General features: G+C 36.2%; 2 protein-coding genes across 8 annotated transcripts in view; one reads left to right on the top strand and one right to left on the bottom strand.

Annotated features, from left to right (window-relative positions):
• ryr3 (ryanodine receptor 3) overlaps positions 1-11,328 on the bottom strand; it is a 110,737-nt gene extending 99,409 nt beyond the window's left edge. For all 4 annotated transcript variants that reach the window (XM_055054435.1, XM_055054433.1, XM_055054434.1 and 1 more), the window contains exon 1: positions 11,218-11,328. In XM_055054435.1, the coding sequence (XP_054910410.1) occupies positions 11,218-11,265 (48 nt within the window). In that variant the 5' untranslated portion in view covers positions 11,266-11,328. The remainder of the gene's footprint in view (positions 1-11,217) is intronic.
• LOC129375391 (formin-like) overlaps positions 1-23,124 on the top strand; it is a 54,459-nt gene that overhangs the window by 13,665 nt on the left and 17,670 nt on the right. The window contains exons 1-4 of one of the 4 annotated variants that reach the window (XM_055054436.1): positions 5,739-5,788; positions 14,694-14,868; positions 15,362-16,643; positions 18,590-18,738. In XM_055054436.1, coding sequence (XP_054910411.1) covers positions 15,392-16,643; positions 18,590-18,738 — 1,401 coding nt within the window. In that variant the 5' untranslated portion in view covers positions 5,739-5,788; positions 14,694-14,868; positions 15,362-15,391. Of the gene's footprint in view, positions 1-5,738; positions 5,789-14,693; positions 14,869-15,361; positions 16,644-18,589; positions 18,739-21,527; positions 23,023-23,124 lie in introns of those variants that run through there. The other 3 variants (XM_055054437.1, XM_055054438.1, XM_055054439.1) reach the window with 3 other exon arrangements.

Raw genomic sequence — 23,124 nt, forward strand, 5'->3', positions numbered from 1 at the left:
AAGCCTTCTTCCGCTTGAGGAGAAAAATCTACTTAGGTTGGAAAAAATTATTATTCATACCAATTAAACTTAAAAAATAATATGTTATTGACACTGCATTGTTAACCTGTAAGGTCTGGGGTCTAATTTTGAATTTATTCTTATATTTTCACCTTAAAAACTATTTACCTTGCCTTTTTTGGAAATGTTATTTTCAGCACAGCCTCACCTTTGTGATTTGACAAAATGCATTATCACAGTGGACCAAAAAAATCAAACAAAAAATCAACTTAGGTTTGAAAAAAATGAATATTTAAACAAATTAAGTTTGAAAAAAATAACACATTACTGCTACATCATTGTTACATTGACATTTTGAGTTCAAACTCAGTCAGACTGAATGGAGAGAATCTGTGAACATCAATTTTCAGAGTGTCAATTGGATATGGATTTGACTAGGCCGCTCTAAAACATGAATATCCTGCAAGCTTTACAATCCCAAAAGTCACTTTTACTGTCAGTTCAGCTAACTAAAACAAACAACCTAAATATTCCTACAGTAGAAAATGTGTTGTAGTTTATTGTTGTTCAACATGACAAGAAAAATTTATATTATAAAATAATGCCTGTATTTTCAGTCTCATTCTGTTTCATGAATTTAATCCAATTAAGCCATAAAATACTAAAAAATTGGTACAACCTGCATTTGTTTTGTATTTTTATTTAAACATATAAAATGGTTCCTTGTTGTTTTATTCAAAAAGCCACTTGCAGCTCTGCAGCTGCAGACTCTTGACATAAATCACTCAGTCTGTCTTCTTGCAGGTACTGAACATGTGAAACCTTTTCTAGCATTGAAAAAGTCAAAATGTCACAAAATACTGAACATACAGCTCTGGAAAACATTAAGAGACCATTTAAAAAGTTCAGTTTCTCTGATTTTAGTTTTTATAAGTTTATGTTTGAGTAAAATGAACTTTGTTCTTTTATTCTATGAACTACAGACAACATGTCTCTGAATTTACAGGCAACAATTTAGTGTTTATTTGCAGAAAATGAGAAATGGTTAAAGATTTGTCGTTTTCTTTTGGCTTATTCTGTTTCTTACAATAAATCTGTATTTCCTTACAGTTCCCTGCAATGGCTAATAAAGTATTCTCTCAGTAAATTGTTCAGAAAACGCTAACTTGTCATTTCTAACAGAATAATGTTGGTTCCAGCCGGCAGAGCTGTCATCCTGCTTCAGTCTGCTGCTGCTTTAAAACATCAATAAATGGAAGACAGTGAAGAAAATCAGGCCACACAAAAACTGTGTTCTGAGTTCACTGTAGTGAAAGAAACTCTACCAAGTTAGTAAAAATAAAACTACCAAAGAAAATGCAATTATTTGATGATTATTTCAAGCAGGAAACAAACTGATTTATTTTCTTACTGTAAGGTTTAGATTTTTTTAAACACAGTTAATTCTCTCTATTTTTTGCTAAATTGTGTAAAAAATTTATGTTTTTCAAAAAGATCAGCACTCATTGACAAAGTATGACGGCATCCTGACTAAAATCAATCCACACAAACCAAACCCAACCGCAGTGAAAAGCAAACTTCATTGTCTTTGAGATCCTGAAAGACAAACAAGTTTTCACAGTAAAAGAGAAAAAAAAACTGAAATAAATCCCCACAGTGTTTACAAAGCAGATAAATGATTTCAAAATAAATTTTCCCACAAAATTCGGCTTTGTAGAGTCTCTCCAGGATCCAAATGAGTCAAAATCAGCAGAACTGTTCTTTATCAAAAAGACTTTACATATATAGATTATATCATTGGCAACACAAACAAAAAAGATAGTGAGTTTTTTTTCCTTTTTCAAAAGTTAAAAAAACTCACTCTATCTTTTTTTTTAAACACTTTCTGCTCCAGGATTCAGAAACAATTAAAGCATCATTTAGGTAACAGATAGCATTATTGAATCTGTCTTTTCAAATGTTCCTCCAACATGTTTCACCCACAAAACTTTTGCTTCAGCTGCAATTTCAGAATCAAATATATGGAAAATTAGCAACTGTAAACAAATCTCTCATAATAGATGTTTAGTTTTTTACATCAGTGCAGTATCATGTCAGGTAAAACAGATTATGTGTGGAAAAAAACAAGACTTTCAGCTGCTTCCATTCACTGCTGCTATGTTTTACACAACCACTGCATATTTCAGAAAAACAAAAACATATTTGGGGCCACATTTGTTTGGAAGAAACTGAGTGCAGCGTCAGTGTAACAATGCAGGTCAGAATTGGAGCAGATTACATAATCCGCAACTGCTTTCTTCAAAGATTTCAGTTTTCTGAATTATGAATTTTGTCACAACAGGCCAAGAGACTTTTAAATGTCTTATTTTTACATTTTTTATTAGCTGCTGGTTGGTTTTCTGTATTTAACGTCGTCTTATTCTCAACGGCTTTTCGATGGCTTTCACTTTTTTAGACGTTTTCCACACGTATTTCTAAACTTTAAACAGGAAAATTAATATTTAAATGAAAAGGAAAAAGTTTTATAAATAACAATATGTGAGATTTAAAATTGTGTGTCATATTAAAGCTGTTTTATATTTAAATTAGATGACCAATGAATACAATGTTAAAATGGGCTAAAAATACAACTAAAATTAAACAATTGAAAAATATATTTGTAGCTCCTTCTACAAATAACTCACTTCTGCTTCCCTATTTATATAAGACATTTTATTTAAAACTGATCTCCAACTTTCACCAACACTTTCCTTTATGTCAGTACTTCTGCAGCAGTTTTATGTCATTTTTAAATCATACATCACATTTTCATACAGTATGATCCATTTTTTCCTGCTCTGCTTATCTATTATATCTTGAGCAACTAATGGATGGATGCATCCAGAGTCATCCTTTATGCACAAACATATAAGCATAAATTATTTGTTTAGGTGTATGTATAAGTATAAATGCACAGGTCGAAATGAATAATGCATTATATATTAGGCTACAAGTTAGAAAACATAAATGATATTCTGCTGCCTCCTGTGTGGTGTCCTCCTCAATAATTGGATTTTCTGGGCTTACTTTGCATGCATATTGCCTCTAAATAATGAAAGCCTCCACGCACGCAGGAGCAACTCATCCAGCTAACCAGAAAGAAACAATTGAGTGAGTTTCCGTTTCGCCGTTCATCACTTCAGGCTGCAGAAATGAGTTTATGTGTGAGAGGCGAAAAAGAGCCGAGATCAGGAGAAGTTAAGACATCGACCGCCGTAGAGTCAAACAGCTAACCGTTAGCGCTTCAAACTTGATGCGCTACACAAATACTTCCTCAAAAAACACATCACTTAGTACGCATGTGTCAAACGCATGTGTCAAACGCATGCGTACTAAGGCCCGTGGGCCTTAGTACGCATGGGGCCCGTGGGCCAGATCCGGCCCGCCGTAGCTTTTTATGTGGCCCTCTAGATTCTAGACTAAACAAATTTTGCTGGGCGATAAATTGTTCCAGCAGTTATTGCGATATAACTGTGATACATAATGGTAATGGCAAAATAATAATGCAAGAACACATTCTGAAAGATCAGTAAACTTTAATTTCTAACAAACATTTAACACTGGAACTGGAAGACATTAGAAATATCAAAAATGAATAAACAAAACAACACATAAAAGTCTTTGGAAACAAAACTGAAAAGATGTTCAATAATATTATTTAAATGTAAGGATTTGTTGATATTTTAACAGTTTGTGAACAGGTTTTATCAATACATTCTGGCACAACCGGCCCTTTAAGAGCATTCATGGCTCTGATTTGGCCCAAAATGAGTTTGACACACCTGCCTTAATAGTGACTTAGTAAATTAAAAACAGACGCAGAATAAAATCTAATGCTTCTGAAGGGTTTGCAGTAAAACTGTAAGTGAAAAAGCTAAAAGGTTTGTGGGTTTATCCAGGAGAACAAGACGTCTCATCTAAATTACAGCTCCCACAGCTGGATACTCACATCTAACAGAAACTACTTTGTGCCTTTTGAAATACCTAAAAGACTTAAAAGATCGAATGTTTCATGAAGGAAACACTATATTTATATTTATACCTCAGCATATTCTCTAGCTGCTAAGTCAGAGAATCTGAAAAAACTGAGCTGAGTTACTTTCTAACACAGTTCACCACAACTTAAAGTAACCTGCTTGTACCATTTTGTGTGTTATTGTATGTATTATTTATTAGCAGTCAATATCTTACTCACACAAAAAAACAAACTGTGTTAATTTATGGTTTGGAGAATAAAACGAAAATACTCATTTGAGTTAAACTGTCTTTAATTCCATCTGAAATAATAATTTACTGATCAAATACAAGTGTTGTCTGCCTCCAAGTGTTTTAAAATGACTTATATTGGAGTCCAGGCTAACCTAGTCAGCCATTTTGGAAAAATCCCGACTGTTTTCAAATGCATGGCTCAAAAAACTGATGTACAAATCTTACAAATATGTGTTTGTAGCAAGCAGCTAGCATCCCAGTATAGATGTGCAGAACTAAAACAGTAACCAGTAAATATTTCTGCAAGGTCAGAAACAGGGAAATAACTTTATTTTTGTTCATCTCTACAAAACCGCAATGAAACACATTGCAAATGATCAAAAAGTCATATAAAAACAGAGATGAAACTTGATGAGTTTTGCAGCATCTTTGGATATTTGAGGAGCCAGAGATGAGATTACTGTAGCTGTAAAGGTAAAACCGCTTTTTTAACCAAATTAGCCCATTTTGAAGCAGCAGCGCATTGAGACTATTGACCAAAAACTTAAATGTGACTAAATATTTGAACTGAAGCACAAAAAGCAGCATCTGCTAACTCATGAGTGGAAGTCAAAAGTACTGCAGGGCTTCTGGTTTTTAAACTACTGCAGGTAGCATACTGACTGGTCATAACTACTCCACACAGCCCCTCTTCGAGCCAACAAAGCAATCCCAAAGCAGGAAGAAAAAATATTCAGTTCCAACAAAGCTGTAAGCTCTCTGAGGATCCTGCCCATTAATTTCAGGAGATTATGCAAACGAAGTCACTAACAACTCAAAGTTTTAAAATAAAATAATGAAAATCAACCAAAAGAAACCCAACAGTTGCATTTATTTTTACTCTCCATTGATTACTGAAGAAACCCCACCCACTTACTTTCTTGTTAGCTGCCACATTTACATTTAATAACTGTAAAAATACAAAATATAGCAGGTTTTCAGTCAATAATTCAAACAGTGTGTACAATTAGCTCTTTCTGCAGCATTTAAATGGAAACTGAAAAGAGAAAAATGTCGTCATACCTCCTTCAGGTTTTATAGGTAGGGAGTTACTTCACTGAAATCTAAATATCCCATGATGCAAACTTCAGTCACCCCTTTAACAGCGGGGAAATGCTAAGCTAACACAACTCCATCTAGTCCTGCGTAATTTAAATGATCAATTAATGGGGCCTCCTCCATTACACCTCTGACATTTCATTTACACATTAAATTAAAAGTTGTTGCGTTGAACCCAGCAAGAGTTAAATCATGTGTTTCTGTGACTGATGGCGCCAGCAGCCGCCGCTCTGTCCTTCATTACAGATGACTGAGAGCACAAACCGGTCCTCTGCCAGCCAGGCCTGCTAAATCAATACAGAGGAAATCCTTCACATTTCATTTGGGTCCAGCTGGGAGAGCTTCACCTGATGGTTTGGGACACATCCACTAGAGAGGCAAACTTTGCAAGGACATCAGTGAGTGACACGAAGGAAATGCAGCGTACTGGAATAATGATGCAGTGAGTCACACAGGATGTTTCTTTTTTTTTCCCCCACTCTTTTTAAAAAGTCTGCTATCCGTTCAAGATTTTTTCTTATATCTACATTCCTATATTTCCACACATCCAGATAAAATAATCTGTCAAAAATGATAAGAATTTCTAATGTTTATTATACAGCAGGTGTGTCAAACTCATTTTTGTTTTGGGCCAAATCCAGATCCTGAATGCTCTTAAAGGGCCGGTTGTGTCAGAATGTATTGATAAAGCTGTTCACAAACTGGTAAAAATATCAACAAATCCTTACATTAAATAGTATTTAACATCTTTTGTGTCCTTGCAGGATTTGCTGTGGAGATCATAGACTATAATCTGACATCAATTAAGCCTGAGGCAGCTGTAAGACAGTTTTTGACAATTTTTGAGAAAAATCAGAAATAAACTCCCAGTTTTTAAGCTCTATTTGTTGATTTTGTGTGACTAATTAACATAATTTGGCAGCAAACGGATAAAAACTACATTAATTTGACTGATAAAATAATATCTAAGCTCACTTAGTGTTTAGTCTGGAATCTCTAGGGCCACATAAAAATCTATGGCGCGCCAGATTTGGCCCACAGGCCTTGAGTTTGTAAATATATTTTACTTTTAGAAATGATCAGAAGGTTTCTTTTACTAATGAATGACAGAGGGCACGTCCCTCTTTACAACTCTTAATACTTATCAATCTTTATAATTCAGAAAAACGCCACAGGAATATAGTTACTTTTCACCAAAATAAAGGAATAACCGACTAAAAACAAGCTCCCATTTCTTGCTGAAAAGTTACTTTTTCGTTAGTTTTGTCTTATTTACATTAAACAGAACCAACATTTGGTTAAATGTTGTGTTTTTGCAGTGCAGATAACAGCTATTTACATACGAACTGGTTGTTTTGGAGGCGTGCCAGGAAAAAGAAGGACTTTTCTGACCTTGGAATCTTAACTTGAACAATTTGTTTGTATCAGATGAATTTAAATCAGTTATTTTTAGCTGCGGACATACCAGGTGGTTGTGGCATGACGTAGAAAAAAAACCCAAATGTTTATTGGCAAACATGGTAGAGGATCTGTGATGCTGTGGGTTTGGTCTTCTATTGACAAATTGTTGGAATGCAACGCATTTCCAGGCAATTATGCCAAAATTACTGCACTATAACACTGCAATATAATTTAAGCAAGTTGTAATCCAATAATTTTTATTAATTTTGTTTGTTTCTTGTCCCATAAATCATGCAGAATAAAATAAATAATCTCTGGAAGCCACACTACTAATCCTGAAATATTCAAAGTTAGTTTTATTTCTTTATTTTTCTCAGCATTTTAAGCTTTTAACGGAACGCAGTGGGTGTAACGTGGATAAGTCAATGGGTTCATTTTCCTGATGGATTTTATTGTAAGGACCCTTGTAAAAGCACTTAAATCTGACTACAACTATCACTTTTAATTTAAAATCCCCCAAACATCTGTCAACTTTTTAAACCTGCCTATTACCAGACACACTAAGCTCCAGAACATTTTGCATATAACTCAGTGGTTACGTTTAAATGCGACTTCATCCCCATAAAAATGGTGTTTAAGTGTTTCGAGTCCTGTGCTGTCATTGCTAAAGCAGTTCCCCTTGGTGTGGTTTAGTGCCAGGCCAGCAGAGCTGTATGTGCTTGGGAAGCATCGTCTTAAAAAAGGCTAAATTTAAACCCCCAGAGTCTCCGGCTTGGTATGCACCAGGCTTCCAGAACAACATAAACTCCAAATAAGCCCAGCAGAGGAACTGCTGCTGCTGCCATGTGAGCGTCAATCACCTGCATTTGAGAAAAGGTGCAACTCACCTGCCTTGCAAAAAGGACTTTCAGTCGTCTTACGTATTGTTGCAAAATAAACCTAGAAATAAACTCAACTTGGCTGAGTAAGAGAACATGAGTCAGGTTTTTCTGGCATGTCGCTTTTTCAGAATACAAAAAGATGATAAATATTTCACTAGTTGAAATGCATTTTTATATTTTTTCTGAACTCTTTTCTCAATCATCTTGATGCCAAAAGTGTCAGGAATTAAACTGTGTCACGTTTGACATTTTAAATCCTGCAAAAAGAAACAAGCTTGCGTACAAACTGGTTTATATCATGTTTGTTTGTTCCTCTTGTGGTTGGCGGTATTACTGTGGCATGACCCAAGTTAGATGTTTGGGTTTCAGTGTGGATCTGGATCAAGATCTGAATCAGTTCAGACTCGATTCTCATTTTTGCTTATTTATTGTTGTCGAAGATAAAAGACTGACAAAATACAGACAGTACTCATAAATCTAGCAGCATTGTCTTGGCATCAGTTATTTAGAGATGTAGTCAAAAAAACCTAAATATTTGCAAATTCAACCTTATTTTTATCTAGTAAAACCGAGTGAAATTGTGTCTACAGCTGTAAACAATAAACTGATGAGTTGGTTTCTAGAGCATTCATCTTTTAGGGCTTCCTGTAAAATCCCATTTCTCTCAGCTCTAAGAAGCTCAGGGAAAGACCGCCCTCCCCCTCTGACTCCGCCGCTCTCAAATCGCTGTTGTCATCAGATAAGCAGGATGCCAGTGTGACAGTAGAATCTGAGAGGCGTGGGTCAGCATATCACAAATAGTAGGAGCTGTTAAGAACAAGGTCCCAATCTGCTTCCGACATTTGTCAAACTCAAGGCGCGTGGGCCAAATCTGGACCGCTGTAGCTTTTTATGTGGCCCCATAGATTCTAGAATAAACACTGAGTGAGTTTAAATATTGTTATCAATCAAATAAATGCAGTTTTTATCTGTTTACTGCCAAATTATAACAACCAGTCTGTCCAGTTTCTTAAGAATTATCATAGAAATCAACAAACTCCCAGACTTTTTAGCACTAACACATAAATGGGAGTTTATTGCAGATTTTTCTCAAAACCTTTATTTGAAGGGGTGTGACACGGTCATAAACATGATGTAACACCAGTTATAACATAAATCAGCCTTCATGATTCTTGTCATAAACATTCGGTAAATAAATCCACTTTTAATGCAACAAGCATTACCACAGTTATCCATTAGACTACAGCTCTCTATCGTAGGCCAAATTTCTGCCGTATGTACAGTGCATTCCTATTCATAAGTCACACAAAAGAAGTATATGTTGCAACTCAGGATGCAGCACCAAATGTCTGGAGCCAAAAGAGGCACAAATGGAAACACCTCCAACAGTGCTTGCTTATATAACGTCAGTTTTGGTTGTTAGATTGGAAAGGAAAAAGGGAAAACTTGTAAACCTGACAGCACCATCAGAACTGTGAAGTTTCACTGCCAAGGAAGCTAAACTTCACAAAAAAACAATGGTATGTGCAAATACTGAAACGACCTCTCCAGATATTATCTAGGATTCAGTTTCAAGAAGGAATCGACCAAAGTTCCCACAAACTATTCTGAGAACTACGACTTGGTGTAACCCAAGACATCCAGTTAAATGGTCAGTCTATGAAATGCACAGGAAAAGTATGTCCAGTTCAGAATTTGAAGAGTTAAAAACATTCACCAAAACAAAAAAATATATAAATATCTCTCATTTTAGAGGTATTTCTGTAAATAACCCCAAATTTATTAATGTTTTGGTCTGATTTAACATCAGATCATCTCTGAAATCTAGTTCACTTCTCAAAGTCTGTGTGGGAATAACTATTAGCTGAATTAATCAGAAATACAGAAAGAGGGTCAAATACCCTCCACAGAGAGCTACTTATAGCATTTAGATCTCAGTGAATCTTCATAAGCGCAGACAAAGCATCTGCATAGCATAGCATATATACTGAAGTTATATAAATTTTGTAACAGTAGCACCTCTTTGAGATGTATATATTAGCAAATATGAGTTGCAATGGTCACATAACATAATATAAGGAAGTAATTGCAACCTGGCTTAGCTAGAGATCACATCATGTTATTGGTTAAATCTCAATATGTTAACGCTTCATGGCGACGCAAAAATGATCCAGTAAAATATCTGAACTTTACTGTTTCTTATCACCAATTTGATGATCGGTTGTTTCAATCTGGGAAGCTGTCAGAGTTCACCAGGCAGGTCCAATGTTGGACGCCACTACACTGAATCTCTAAAAAAAATCTAAAACATTCAAAACAAAAACCATCAAGGCCTTCAAATGCTATTTCCAAGCAACATTACCAAATGTAAATCAACCACTTGAGTGACAAAGTACATCAAGAAAATTGGTACAACTGCAAAAGAGCACAAAAAAACTGAGTTGAACAAAGAGTGAAACTTTTTTCTGTTCAAGCAAAAACAAACCACACATTCAGGGAACAACAACTGATATGACCAAACATAATGTTGGTCCTTAAAGTAACAATCAATAGGCTAATGAGGTAGTTAGCATCTTAATCTTAGCTACTGCAGAAAGAAAATTCATTTAATTATTTTACTTCATGGTAACATTTTGTAACCATTTATCTAAGCTCAGTTTTATTTCCCAAATACCAAAAACGCTTTAAAGTTTGGCATTTTTATGACGTGTGTGCAAAACAAAGTCTAAAAATGCATGTATTAGGTATTAAAAAAAATCAATAGCTTTTATTTTCAAATTGATTGAACAGTTTAGAGAAATTAGCTACAACCTCCTGGATTTGTATGGCTGTTCAGTTCATCGTTTTTCTCACTTTTGGTGTTTCAGATGCTTGTAATTATTAATATAGTTTTTTGAATTCAATAGTGTGAATCGAATCATTTCAACAAACCAAAAAGCAAACTAGTGCACACTTTGGATCAGAGATATCAAAACTGGACTAAATGCACATGGTTTCATACTAAATATCAAGACTATCTGACAATATCATGCAGCTCCAAAATAATAATGTTTTATGAAGCAGGAGAGAATAATATGTGCTCTGTCAGGGCACCACTATATCTGTTCCCACCACACCAACACACAGGCTGTCATATCATTTACAATGCCGCACAGAGAGAGGGACACTGTAATCAATCTGCGCCAAACAACTAAAATAGTCACCGCGGAGGGCGGTTTGCGTGTAAGGACAACTTGGGTCTGAAACTCTTCTCCCCCTGGAGGTGAATGCGCCCATAAAAAGTCAAAGCAGCGGGGATGAACCTGACATCCCACTCGACCCACCTGGCCGTGGATTTTAGCGCCATCGGGTTAATTATTTCGCCCTTGCACCTGCGGATTGAGCGCTGCCGACAGGTGCGCCGTGCAGCGCGCGACCTGCGGCAACTTAAACTCATCAATGGTGCAGACGCACCAGCGACACGGACGAAGCAACGCAATAACTTCCGCAGAAATACACTTTGGATGGTTTGTGGTGTTGATGGGACTCGGAAACGCTTCAGTCTGCTTGATCTCCCTCTTTTTTTTATTATTATGATTATTTTACTTACAGTTCTCAAGAACTGGATCTCATCCTCCCCTTCTCCGCCCTCAGCCATGGCTGTGAAGGAGCCTCCTCAGACTGGAAGCCACCGCTGACTGCCGGCAGAAACGCGAGCTGAGCCTTTCAAGCCGATATTAGCATAGAGCTCATCCACAGCCATATAGGGCAGCCCGAGCGAGCCCCCCTCCTCTCCTCTCCTTTTACAACCCCACGCTGCTCCACGAACCTCACACTCCTCCTCTTCCTCGCTGCACCCAGCAGCAGTGCGGAGCAGTGCGCGGTGTGAGCCCGGGACGCGTTACAGAGTACAGAGGGAGGGTGATGATGCTGCTGCTGCTGCAGCTGCTGCTGCTGGAGCCGATGATCGTTGCTGTGATTAAATGTTTGCACCTTTTTCATCAGACAATGACGCATTCTGTAGAGTAGCAGCGGAGGAAGTTATGAATGGAGGGTTTGCAGGTGCAATTAATTAATTACGTTTAGCTTGAAATTATGTTTATATCGGTAATTTAATTACAAATGCATGCTGAACTTTGTCAATATTCCAGCTAATGCTTTCATTAAATAAGAGTCGCAATTAAAATCTCGCGTGATAAAGTTTGTTCAGCACTTCCTTTAGTCTTGTTTGTAGATTCCTCCAGTAACAACATCCGGGTTGTTGATCATATTTAGATATTTCGAAATGTACTTACAGGAGTAGTTTTACTTTTACATTACTAACAATTTTATAAAGTATCACTACAGACACATCTACAGTTTATGTTGAAGTGAGACTTCCTGTTTGTTCACAAGCTTTGTTTTAATATTTTCTACCGGCTGAGCTGGCTGTGCCATTTGGCACCGGAAGTCAATTATTTGAATTCCTTTCTTAGACCGAAACCAAGTTCCTCCATTATTATTATTATTATTATTATTATTATTATTATTATTATTATTATTATTATTATATTATTATTATCGTCACAGTTCTGATTACAGAACCCGGTTCTATTTGCTTTAGTTCCATAGTTTTCTATTATTTGTAAAAGAGTTGCATAAATCATGTATTTTTATTTTCATTTTGTCTTTAAAATACCAGAATTTCAGCATAACTTTAGGTTTTTTTGTCTGTCTGATTTCATCATTTGTACATATTACGTCAGATACTCTTTTTTTTTTTTTTTTACTTTTAAGCAGTCTTAATAAAGTGCAACTTTTGGAAACTTACTTCTGATCAGCCTAAACACTTGTGAGAACGACTGATTATCTGGTTGTCCAGCAGAAAGTCACTGATAGCATTGAGAGGAAGAATAAACCCCCAAAAGTTGGAGTTTTAGAGAATCCCATTACATTAATTGAGAGTTAAGTGGAAGGAAAAAAGCTCAGATAACAATACTGTCAAGCTGGAAGTCACTGCAACCATCAACCAATTAACTACAGAGCTTTTCATTTTTACCTTTGACAATGATGCTCGTTTTTATGACCATAATATTTATTAATAGTTCTGTTATGAACCGTCCTCAATGAAACCCCACAGACAATCTGCTCAGTATTTGTCAAGAGAAAGATGATTCAACATTAAATCTGCTTTAGAAATCAGTTTTTTTGAATTATCAGCAGCTTCTATGCATTTATTGCTGCAGTAAGTCATCTAAAAGGCATGTTACGTTCACATTTAATAACTATTTTGGTTTTTCCTGGTGGCTGCAGAGCTGGAAGTGCCACCATTAGGAATGCAAACAACTAATTGATCACTTTCTGCTGCACAACTATAGTCAAATATTGAAATAATTTGATATTATTATCAAACGTGTCGCTCTGATTCTGAAAAGGACCCAAATCTTTTGAAGATTTACTAAGATGTACTTATTTTTCTGTATATTTGATCTACATTCAGTTACACATAAATCTGTTATTTTGCTGCATTAGAAAAATCTGATTGTGGCCACTTTCCTTGGATCAGGATTCATTTCAACCCTACAGACATTCCTGTTGTGGACGCTTGTAGAAAAAGACGAAACAAAATGTATAAATTTCTTGACAAAAGGAAAATCATTTTCATTATGTCCGTTTATGTCATCCTTAACCCCTACTGATTCCTCTGACTGGTTTGCAAAAAAGCTGTACAAATATTTCAAGAATATAAATCAAAAAGATATTAAAAGCAAATAAATTAATCACAATTTTTTTTTTAATTAATATGTGAATTCATCCTGCTCTCTTCAAAAGACTTGTTTTGTTTTACAGAATATTTACGTTAATATTTTGTTGCAAATGAAAATATATAAAGAAATAAGAAACATTTCCAACTGATTATGAAATACATAATAAATCTCACATTCTGAAAACTAAATCCGTAAATCACATATGGTTAAAAAGATTTTTAAAAATTATTTGATTTTATTAAAAAATATATGTATATTTCATAATAAATTAAAATGTTGCTCTACCACAAACTAATGCATAAACATTTAACAAACATTTATATTTCTAAGAAAATATGAGCCGATTCATATGTCAAAATTAAACTTTATACTTTTACTGTTAAGAAATTTTGCTTTTTAAAAATTTGAATTACTGTTTAAAGATAAAAATATTTCTGTCTTGGGTAAGCCATGTATATCCAGCCCAACATATTGTACAAAAATAATGTATCTTGGTTAACTTTGAATATTATCATGTTTTTATTGCTCTAAATTACTGTTACTATAAGATTCTGCCTACATAATATTAAACAAAACATGAAAATATAGTATTTATTGTCCTCAGTGTAGGGGTCAGTCATTGGTCAGGTGACTGGGGAAGGAAACTGCCTTCAAATCCTGGTTGTTTATACATGACTGCCACCTAGTGGCCGCGGGGCGCATTTGAGGTGAACATAAACATGGTCCTGTTGGGTATTTCATGAAAGCAGAATTAATCTATTTGTAACAAATTTTTATTTTTGTTGCACAAAACATGAAGCAAAAAGTTATGTTTATATTTTAAGTTATTACTTATCTAAAGTTACTTCTGCCCAAATTATTCCAAGTGATTTATGAAAACTTTAACATTTCTAAAGTGTTTTTTTTTTTTAGCATTTCTTTTCATCTAAATCCTCCATCTTCTCCTCTGGCACCCTCTGAAGTTCTGCTCATGTGTCTGGTCTGGACACATGAGCAGTTGTTTGTTTGGGTTAAAGGACAGCGATCGCGCTGAGGCAGCTGGTCTGTGGTCAGATTAGCTTTCCGTGCAGCACAGCATGGTGCACAGCTGACCTTAATAGAGCCAGTGGTCAGTGAACTTCAGCCAAACAGATGTGACTTACAGCCAAACCGTTAGCTGACATCCTTCTCTCAAAGTTTGCTCTTGAAAAGCAACATTTCTGCAAGATTAACTTTATGGCTTCTGGTAGGATAAACATTGACCGACTTTTAACTAAGGCACTGATTGAAGTCCAGAAGATTACACTAATTAGAGCAAATCCCCTCCGTCTGTTTCTTTTCTCCCCTCTGGGGGGATTAGCTTCCAGCGAGCTTTGGGAGGCGAACCAATGGGAGATGTGTGAGTTTACATCCTGAGTTGGTGATTGGCCGAAAGCTTCCCAACAGAAGGTGGACTCCTCGGTCACCTGAGCATCACAGCAGGTACAACAAAGGAGTGACCTGCTTCTGCAAGTAGGGATGCTATTTGACTGAAGGTAAGTCCAAAGTTATGCTATTATTATTGAAATTATTTAGTAAATAAGTTAGGGAGAACCTGCTTTGTAAACTGATGACTCGGGGTAAATACACTGGTATTGTGCAGTTTGACTTAATAAGAACCTGAGAGTTTCCCCAACCGTCATACAGAAGAAGAAGAAGAAATAGTCGTACTCAGTGTGAACATGGATGTTAACGGTGGAGCTTAGTTTACGATTTTAAAGTTGTTATCCAAACAAAGTCAGCATATTAACAACTCAATCCTCATTATGAAAAGATTAGATTCAGGTCACATTAAGGCAAAAATTTCAAGAATTGGGTCACTTGTGTGAACGCAGCCTAAAATATTTGGCTGCGTTGAATAAACTGAAACAAATTGCACTTGAAACGAGACCAAACATACTTGCAAAGATTTTGTGTTTTTGCAGTAACAAGAAACTAAATTGATAGCTAATTGAAATGGAAAAATATAAGTTTTATTTTCAATTTCAGGTCTAACAATCGTCACCTACAAACACCAGCATGGAGAGCACCTATTCTTCCCTAAGCTTTTACAAACTTCTAAAAGAGTTCTGTCAGAGTTTATCTACCGTCTCTGATGCTCATTCATGCACCCAACAAACGCCAACCTCTCAGCGTGAAGAGGAGGGTTCAGATGAACCAGCAACGCAAAATCAGGCAGATAAATTCAGCCTCGCGGACTTCAGAGAAACCCTAAATGCCTTGGATGAATCGTTGGGGGACTACTGGCTAAAATCCTGCTCCGAGTGCCAGGCCTTTATGAGAATGGGCAACCAGCAAGCAACAAAGCTGAAGCCAAATTACTACACAGAGAGCTGGGATGCCTTACAAACATCACCTGGAGTCCAAATGCCCCATAAAAGAAGGCGGAGAGTAGAAGAGGCGTCGGCGTACAACTTCAGAGCAACACCAGGTCAAGCAAGATGGAGAAAGTGCCAAATAGTTGATCAGGAAGCAACAGAAAGAAGACGAAGAGCAACAGGAGGAGAAATGAAGCAGATAAAGACTTCTTCCTCTGAGCAGCTGAAGCCGGTTTGGAGAGTGAAGCTGCCAGCTGCTTCTCCTGGACGTTCCCAGAGGTGGGAGGTTTTCTCTGCAAACCAGGCCGACTCTGACACCGAGCTTTCCGAATATGATAACGAGATGTTAAGTCATAGCAGTGAAACTGCAGACCAGAAACACGAGAAAGAGAAAACTGAAGTTCTCGTCGCGGCAGAGAGAGTGATGGGAAAGATCAGGGAGGTGGAGGGGATTCTGCGCCGCGTCAGTCTGACCAGCTCAGACTGGATCAGAGAAACAAACGAGGAGGAAGATGGCAGCAATTTGGCATCTTCAGACACTTTGCAACAGGTTGCAAGCTGGCTGGAAGATCAGAACAGAGTATCTAAAATTTTAGGAAAACCAGAAGATCCGACTGAGATGAATCCAACGTCATATGCTCATCGCTTCACCTTTCCTTTCCAGTCGCACAGTCTACCAGGTAGAGAGGCCGTCTCGCCAATCCCCTCTGCATCCAGCAGCTCAGGAAGTCTGTCCCCCCTCCTGTCTTCTCCTCTCTCATCAAGCCTGACCGATGTGACCGACTGGCAAGACTCTGAGAAGAAGAAAGCTAGGATCAATTCAGAAAAAGGTTCGCTGGATGCTTGGGGTAGCGGCTGCAAAAGGGTCGTCACAAACCCAAGAGGAGCAAAAAAGGATGAGAAGCTGCTGTGGTCAACTCTGCAGCTGAAGGAAGATTATCTGTTATCTTCTGGTAAAAATGCCTCCAATACTTTACAAATTAACAAATTTACCTTTAAGATTAATTAATTTTAATCTAAAAGGTTAATCAATGGTTTGTACAACAGTGAAACACAAAATTTCACATTTACTTCATTAAATATATCAAATATAACATTTAAATTAAAATTTTAAACACAAAAAAGTTAGGTTTAATGTTGCTTAGCAATTTTAGAAGTCAAAAACTTTCAACTCATGTTTAGCACAATTATGCATTATTTTCAAATGTTGCACATATCCGCTTGAACCCATTAAAATATTTACAAATAGTGATTTCTGATTATTTAATATTTAAATAATACTGATAACCCATCTATAATATCACTTTTTTATTTTTTGCAATCAAAATCACAGATTTACGGAACTAATTAAGAAAGATTTACAAGAAATTTTACATGTGCGCTTCGACTACGGACTAAAAAGTAAGGTGAGGAAGCAGCGTGGTAGAGATGAGAAACAGTGCCACCTGCAGGTGGAAGTTAGGTAGCATCAGTTAACCGACGCTAACTCAGCGGTTCAGTTAGCATCGGCTAAGTGATGCTAACTCGATTAGCTTAACCGATGCTAATTGTATGCGGATAAATTAGCAATAAACTCACAGTTATACATTAATTGTTTAATTAATTACATTAATGCGAAAGGTTGTAGGAACTGGATCATGTAAATTGGGTATATGGATAAAAATTGATTAGATTTGATAGATATATTTGACTCTCAGCCGTTCCGTTTACATAAAATCCCCGGTGGGCCGGATGTTTGACCGAAATTAACAAAAATAAAGCTTTTATTTTACTGTTCAGGACGTAACTCTTTCTGAACAGAGTACAGTATAGAAGCAAATAGAGGAAATAATGAAAAGTCTTCCCTGGTGGTAAAGTGAGGGAAACAACGTGACTGACTTTTTAACGGTTGAGCACTTGAGTGAACATGAGAGGAAAAGCGGAGCCATGCTGAGCCCTGACTGTCAGATTTACACATCGATTTAAAACACGCTGCCTTTAAAGGATCTGGTTATCTGCAGCTGTCTCCTAAGGGTCGCTGGAGAGGATGTGTAGCAGTCTGAGAATAATCACCCCTTACTGTTTGACATCTCTATTAAAGTGCGTCTACGTTTTATGCCTCAGGAGTGAGTGAACATTTTGGCTTGGGTTTCATTCAAATAATGGGTTCAAGCATCACTTTTATGGTTTAAAGTTAATTGCAAACATAATGAAAATTTGTCAGTGAGTTCTTATGGAGTGGAATAAATGTTACCTACTCTTAATTTGATCAAATTAACGTTTTTTACTTACTGAGCTGCATTTCCATTACAAATGTGCGCAAAGATTGTGCTAATGTCGGAAAAAAAAATTCACAATTGCGATGTTTCTAACAATAAGAAACGCAATTGAAATTGCACATTAATAACTTTCTTCACACAATAAATCATTAAAAACATGCCGCACCAATATACTTCTGCCACTTCCTGTCATCGTCTTCTTAGTGGTTTGCGCCAGAGGCGACATCCGGTTGTTGATCACGTGACGCAAAAAAGAAAGTCATTTTCCTGCATTTTTGCCAAATAAATTCTTTTCCATAAGGCCAAAAACACACCGCAAAACTATATTTTAAAAATGAGTTTCTCTTAATTGGTGTGTTTTCATTAAGCAAATTTATTTTTGAAAAATATCAAATTGCACAATTATATGGTAAATGGAAACGCAGCAGGTTGCAATTTACAATCTTAAAATCAACATTGATTGACGTAAAATTCAGGGGTTTGGTGCAAACACAGAGAGCAAAGAAATGTCCAACAAGAGTTTGGAGTTTCAAAATAATATTGTGCAATTTTTGTGCCTTTTCCCCCTGAAAAATAAAACTGCCAATGAAAAATCTCTGAATTAATGACACTTAAGACGGTTTGCATCTTGTTGTCTGCAGACGAAGCCCTGCAGAGGCAGGAGGAGATCTGGCAGCAGGAAGTGGAGGAGTCTCTGTCACGCTGCAGGTCTCTCTTTCATCCATCACGACCAAAACACGTCGACTTCCTGCGCATCACTGCTCCTGATGAGGAACTCTCCCACCTGACGGTGAGTCAAATAAAACTTATCACTTTAAAAATAAAAAATAAAAAATCTGGTATCTGTATAAAACATGTTGATATTTTGTGACATGAAGCTCCTAATGCGCTAAAAATGTAGAAACATGAGCCGAATACATTAAGTAGGATTTGCACTGCACTGATTTATGATGTATTATTAGAATGAAAAATAAAATTAAGTAATATATATCTACAGTTTATATCATAGGATGCCATTTGTGTTTGCTCATAACCTCATTTGACCCTGAGAGGAAAAACTGAGCAGATTCCTCAGTTGGCCTCAGGCCTGTTGCCCAATGAGGATGGATCTTATTTACAGACCGAATGAATCCGACTTCTGTTCGTGAAGCAATGTCTAAGTTCCACAATAACAGATTTCGAAACAAGATATTGGATTTAAATTATGAACACAATTTAAACAGCTTTCCCCCAGAATACCTGCTAAGCCTGGTGGTTGGGACGCTCGGCAGTCTGTTGTGTTTTTGAGTAAAAAAATGTTTAAAGGTGCCAGAAAATTTGAAAATATCACTTGATAATTATGTGTTACTGAAAGGTTGGAAGATTAATACCTTGACATCAAGTCTTAAAAATGGAAACATTTAAATAAATAAATAAGCAATGCTTAGCCTGGTGGCCCGCCAGGCTTATAATAGAAACTCTGGCTTTCTTTCTTTTTTATCCAACATTTATTTTATTCTTCTTATCATTATCTTTCAGAAGACAATATTTATATTTTTAACTGAAATAAAAAAAAACAAAATATTTTAAATTGCCTCAAAAAGTTAGCTTTTCGCTGAAACATGACAGGTTATCGATCTTTTAGGACTTGTATTAGGGAAACTGGTGCAGATTCAAAATAGAAATGATGAGCTGAAGCTCTGATATTCATGTTTTATACACATTTAAAACTAAAACATACATTAAGCAGGTTAATTTTCTCCAAATCCGATCACTTAGATTCCTAAAAGCAACACAAACTGGTTGCATTGGAAATTAGATTATAATCTGTTAGAAATAATGACTTTGAAATTAGTTTTACAGAACATAATCATTTAAAAGTTTTCAATAAAATGTGTTCTATTACCTTAATATTGTCTTTTTAATCTGATAATTTTCATGCACTTGTGGTAAATTAAACTGATTGTTGCAAAATAAAGAAAAAAGTGGACATCTTCTATAAACCTACAGCACTAAGTTATTATATAGAGTTTTTATGCTGCAGTACATCACTACTTTTCTTATGTTAGATAAAATAGAGGTTCATATTCATGCATTCTTCTTCCAATAATTTACATAAACATGAAAGTTTAGATCCCTTAGTATCAATAATCTAAAGTGCAGCTTATTAAAGCTGCTTCCTTGTAGACAAAAGTAAACATTGTAATAAAATCCTCTAACTTTGCTATCACTCCTCTGCCTCTAATCTGCTGGCAAACAAAGGTGGAGCCTGAAAGGGAAGAATAATTCAAACAAAAGCTAGACAAGAAAGCAGAAGTTTACATTTTCATTTTGATGTTTTTATATTAATAAAACAGTTTATTAAAGATTCTTTCAGTCGAGTAGAAAGTGGGAATCCTTTGACTCCTTGTGTAACATTTTAGCACTTTAAAAACTATTTTCCTGCTATCATTTTATCAATTTCTGAGGATTTGAAAATAATTCATTTCCAATAATTTTTTGTAATTATTTGTGAATCGTTTTTATATTAAGGCAATTATTTTTTTAAATGTATTTGTTTTAATTTTGTTTCATTTGTAACCATATTATTTATTTTAATCAGAACAATACGAGATCATTTAATAACTATATGTATATTGTGCATGTATCTTGTTACTGTTGTAGACGTTTTTTGTTTTGTTTGGCATTTAAAATTCATTTTTTATTATCTTTTAGCTTTATTTGATTTGTCTTTTTTTGCCTTTTTTGTACAAAACATTTCTAAATGTTAGTATTTTTATACTTTGTCTTGAAACTGAATAAAAAAGCAAAGTGAAAGTTAGATATTCACTTTAATTCAGAATACAAAATGTAATTAATTAATTTTAAAACTTTTAATTGAACCACTGCACACCCAACCAGCTGCAGTTGGGCGTGATTTACATACAAAGTTTCCAATTATCTTGTAATTATTTGTGGAACATTTTTACATTAAATCATGTTTTTAGAAAATGCATTTATTTTGATTTTGTCATTTGTAACTGTTTTATATACTTTTTAATCAGTACAAGACAAATGTAATACAAGATCATTTAAGAAATATATTGTGTGTTTTTACTATACATGTATCTTGTTACTGTTTAATTTTTGTTTTGTTTGCCATTTAAAATCACAATAATTATGATTTGCAGCTGTATCTGAATTATTTTTCTACTTTTCTTGACTTTTTTGTGCAAAATCTCATTAAATGTTAGTATTTCTTTAATGCAAAGTTAAATATCCAGTTCAATTCAGAACACAAGATGTAATTGATTAATTTTAAAACTTTTAATTGGTCCATTGCCATTGTATTTACATACCAAATGTTTAACAAGGGATCCCTGGCCGTCTTGTTTGCCCTCCTCCTGCTGTGGGTGTGGCGCTCCTCCATCTGGTCTGCGTGGCTCCTTTTAGGATGTCAGGGTGTCGTAAGAGACGCCATCTGTCTGCGCTCCGGTCTGCAGGACGGCGTCCGGGAGGTAAACAACCACACCAGGTAGGGAGCAGCACAGAGGAGGAAACCAGCCAGGGATCGGAAGGCTGTAATCGGGACTCGGATGGGATTTTAATGGCATGTGGCAGAGCTGAGTCACTCCAACCAGCAGCGCAATGGAAAAGGAGTTGAGAAATTTTCCATTCCTTCTGTGGATTTCTGCGGCTCATGTGAATTACTGAGAGCCTAGGGTTTACTTTTGCCAGACAGGAGGATAAGGCTGAAACAGTGAAGTGAAGTTTCCTTGCTAATAATCCTTTAAAGTTGCATGCTGGAAACAATGAAATAATTTAACAAATGACTAATAATCCTCTCTGAAATCTTAGATTCAATCAAACGGAAAAGCCAAGAACTTTAAGTAACCCAATGGAGGCAGAAAATGCAGATTTACTGACAAACGTTAACAGCAAAATGAAGTCTGAAGACGCTTCCGACCCGTTCGATGATCCTGGATGCTATTTCACAAACTCTTTGCAAAGTGATGTGTCTTTCACAGAAAAAGAAATGAGGAAACAGTACATCCTTGAGGAACAGAAAACTTGGGTTGAAAGCACTGAAGTTGCTTCAGATATGGAGAGTTGGATGCCGAATAACGATCAGATTAACTCTGCAGTTGAAGGCAAAGTTAATAACTGCAAGGAGGTTGATCTGTCACTGGACAAATTTGGAATAAATGAAGCTATTTCCCCAAAATGTCCCCAAAACAATAAACAAGATGACGTAAAAGAGACCGAAAATAATGGTGCACATTTTCAGAAAGATTGTTTCCATCGTGTGCATAAAGCAGTAGAAACCAAACATCCAGTGATAATTGTGAAACATTTGATTTATGGTGTTGAAGATCAGGAACCAGAATTGGAGGATGCTGACGATAAAGAGAAGAGGAAATATTCTGAATATAAAGGAGAAGACGCCTCTGGAGATCTCCTTTCCAGCCCACATGACGTTCCACTTCATATTAACAAACAAACTGTTAATCCTCCGATTGGGTCAACGCTGACTAGAGCTACTTTCTCTCCAGGATGCCCAACAGACAAAAAGGTTGCGGTCCCGACTCTTTTCAGCAGCCTGCGGGTCTTGAGGAAGGGAATCGGTGGGCCTGAAAATGGCACATCCTCTCAAACCAAACAGAGTCCTCCATTTGCAAAAAGTCCAGTTTTCACAGAAAAACAGAGCAATACAAAGACCCAGAACGGATTTCTGGACCAGATCTCCCAGCTTCTGAATCAAGAAAACACCCCTGGTGATAAAGAAGATGAAGATTTGGTGACTGAACCACATCAGGATGAAATCAGAACCCAGCTGGATGGAAATGATGAACGTCCAGACAGTAAGAGGAGAGAACCTCAAGCAGAAGAAGACACAAAACCAGTCGAGCCGACCAGACCTCTGTCGAGTGCGGAAGCTGCTTTCGATGCCTTCAAGGCCTTTTTCACACCAAAACCTCTGAAGAAAGACTCGACAGAGAGGATCGACCTGGAGGCATTGAGGAAGAAGATGCGAAACGATAAAGATGTGCTGAGAACAATTTTTGAGAGAACCTCCAAAAAAACACTGGAGAAGAACGATGCGTGTGATGAAAAAGTAAGAAAGCATGATTTATGTTTCATGCAGAAACTCTTGGTGAACGCAAAACAGGATCCTTTTAGGATGATAAATGCAGGCTTAAAAACTTTGCATAGCTTC

The sequence above is a fragment of the Poeciliopsis prolifica genome, unplaced genomic scaffold (genome assembly GCF_027474105.1).
Source record: "Poeciliopsis prolifica strain line A6 unplaced genomic scaffold, Auburn_PproV2 SCAFFOLD039, whole genome shotgun sequence".
Taxonomy (NCBI): Eukaryota; Metazoa; Chordata; class Actinopteri; order Cyprinodontiformes; family Poeciliidae; genus Poeciliopsis; species Poeciliopsis prolifica.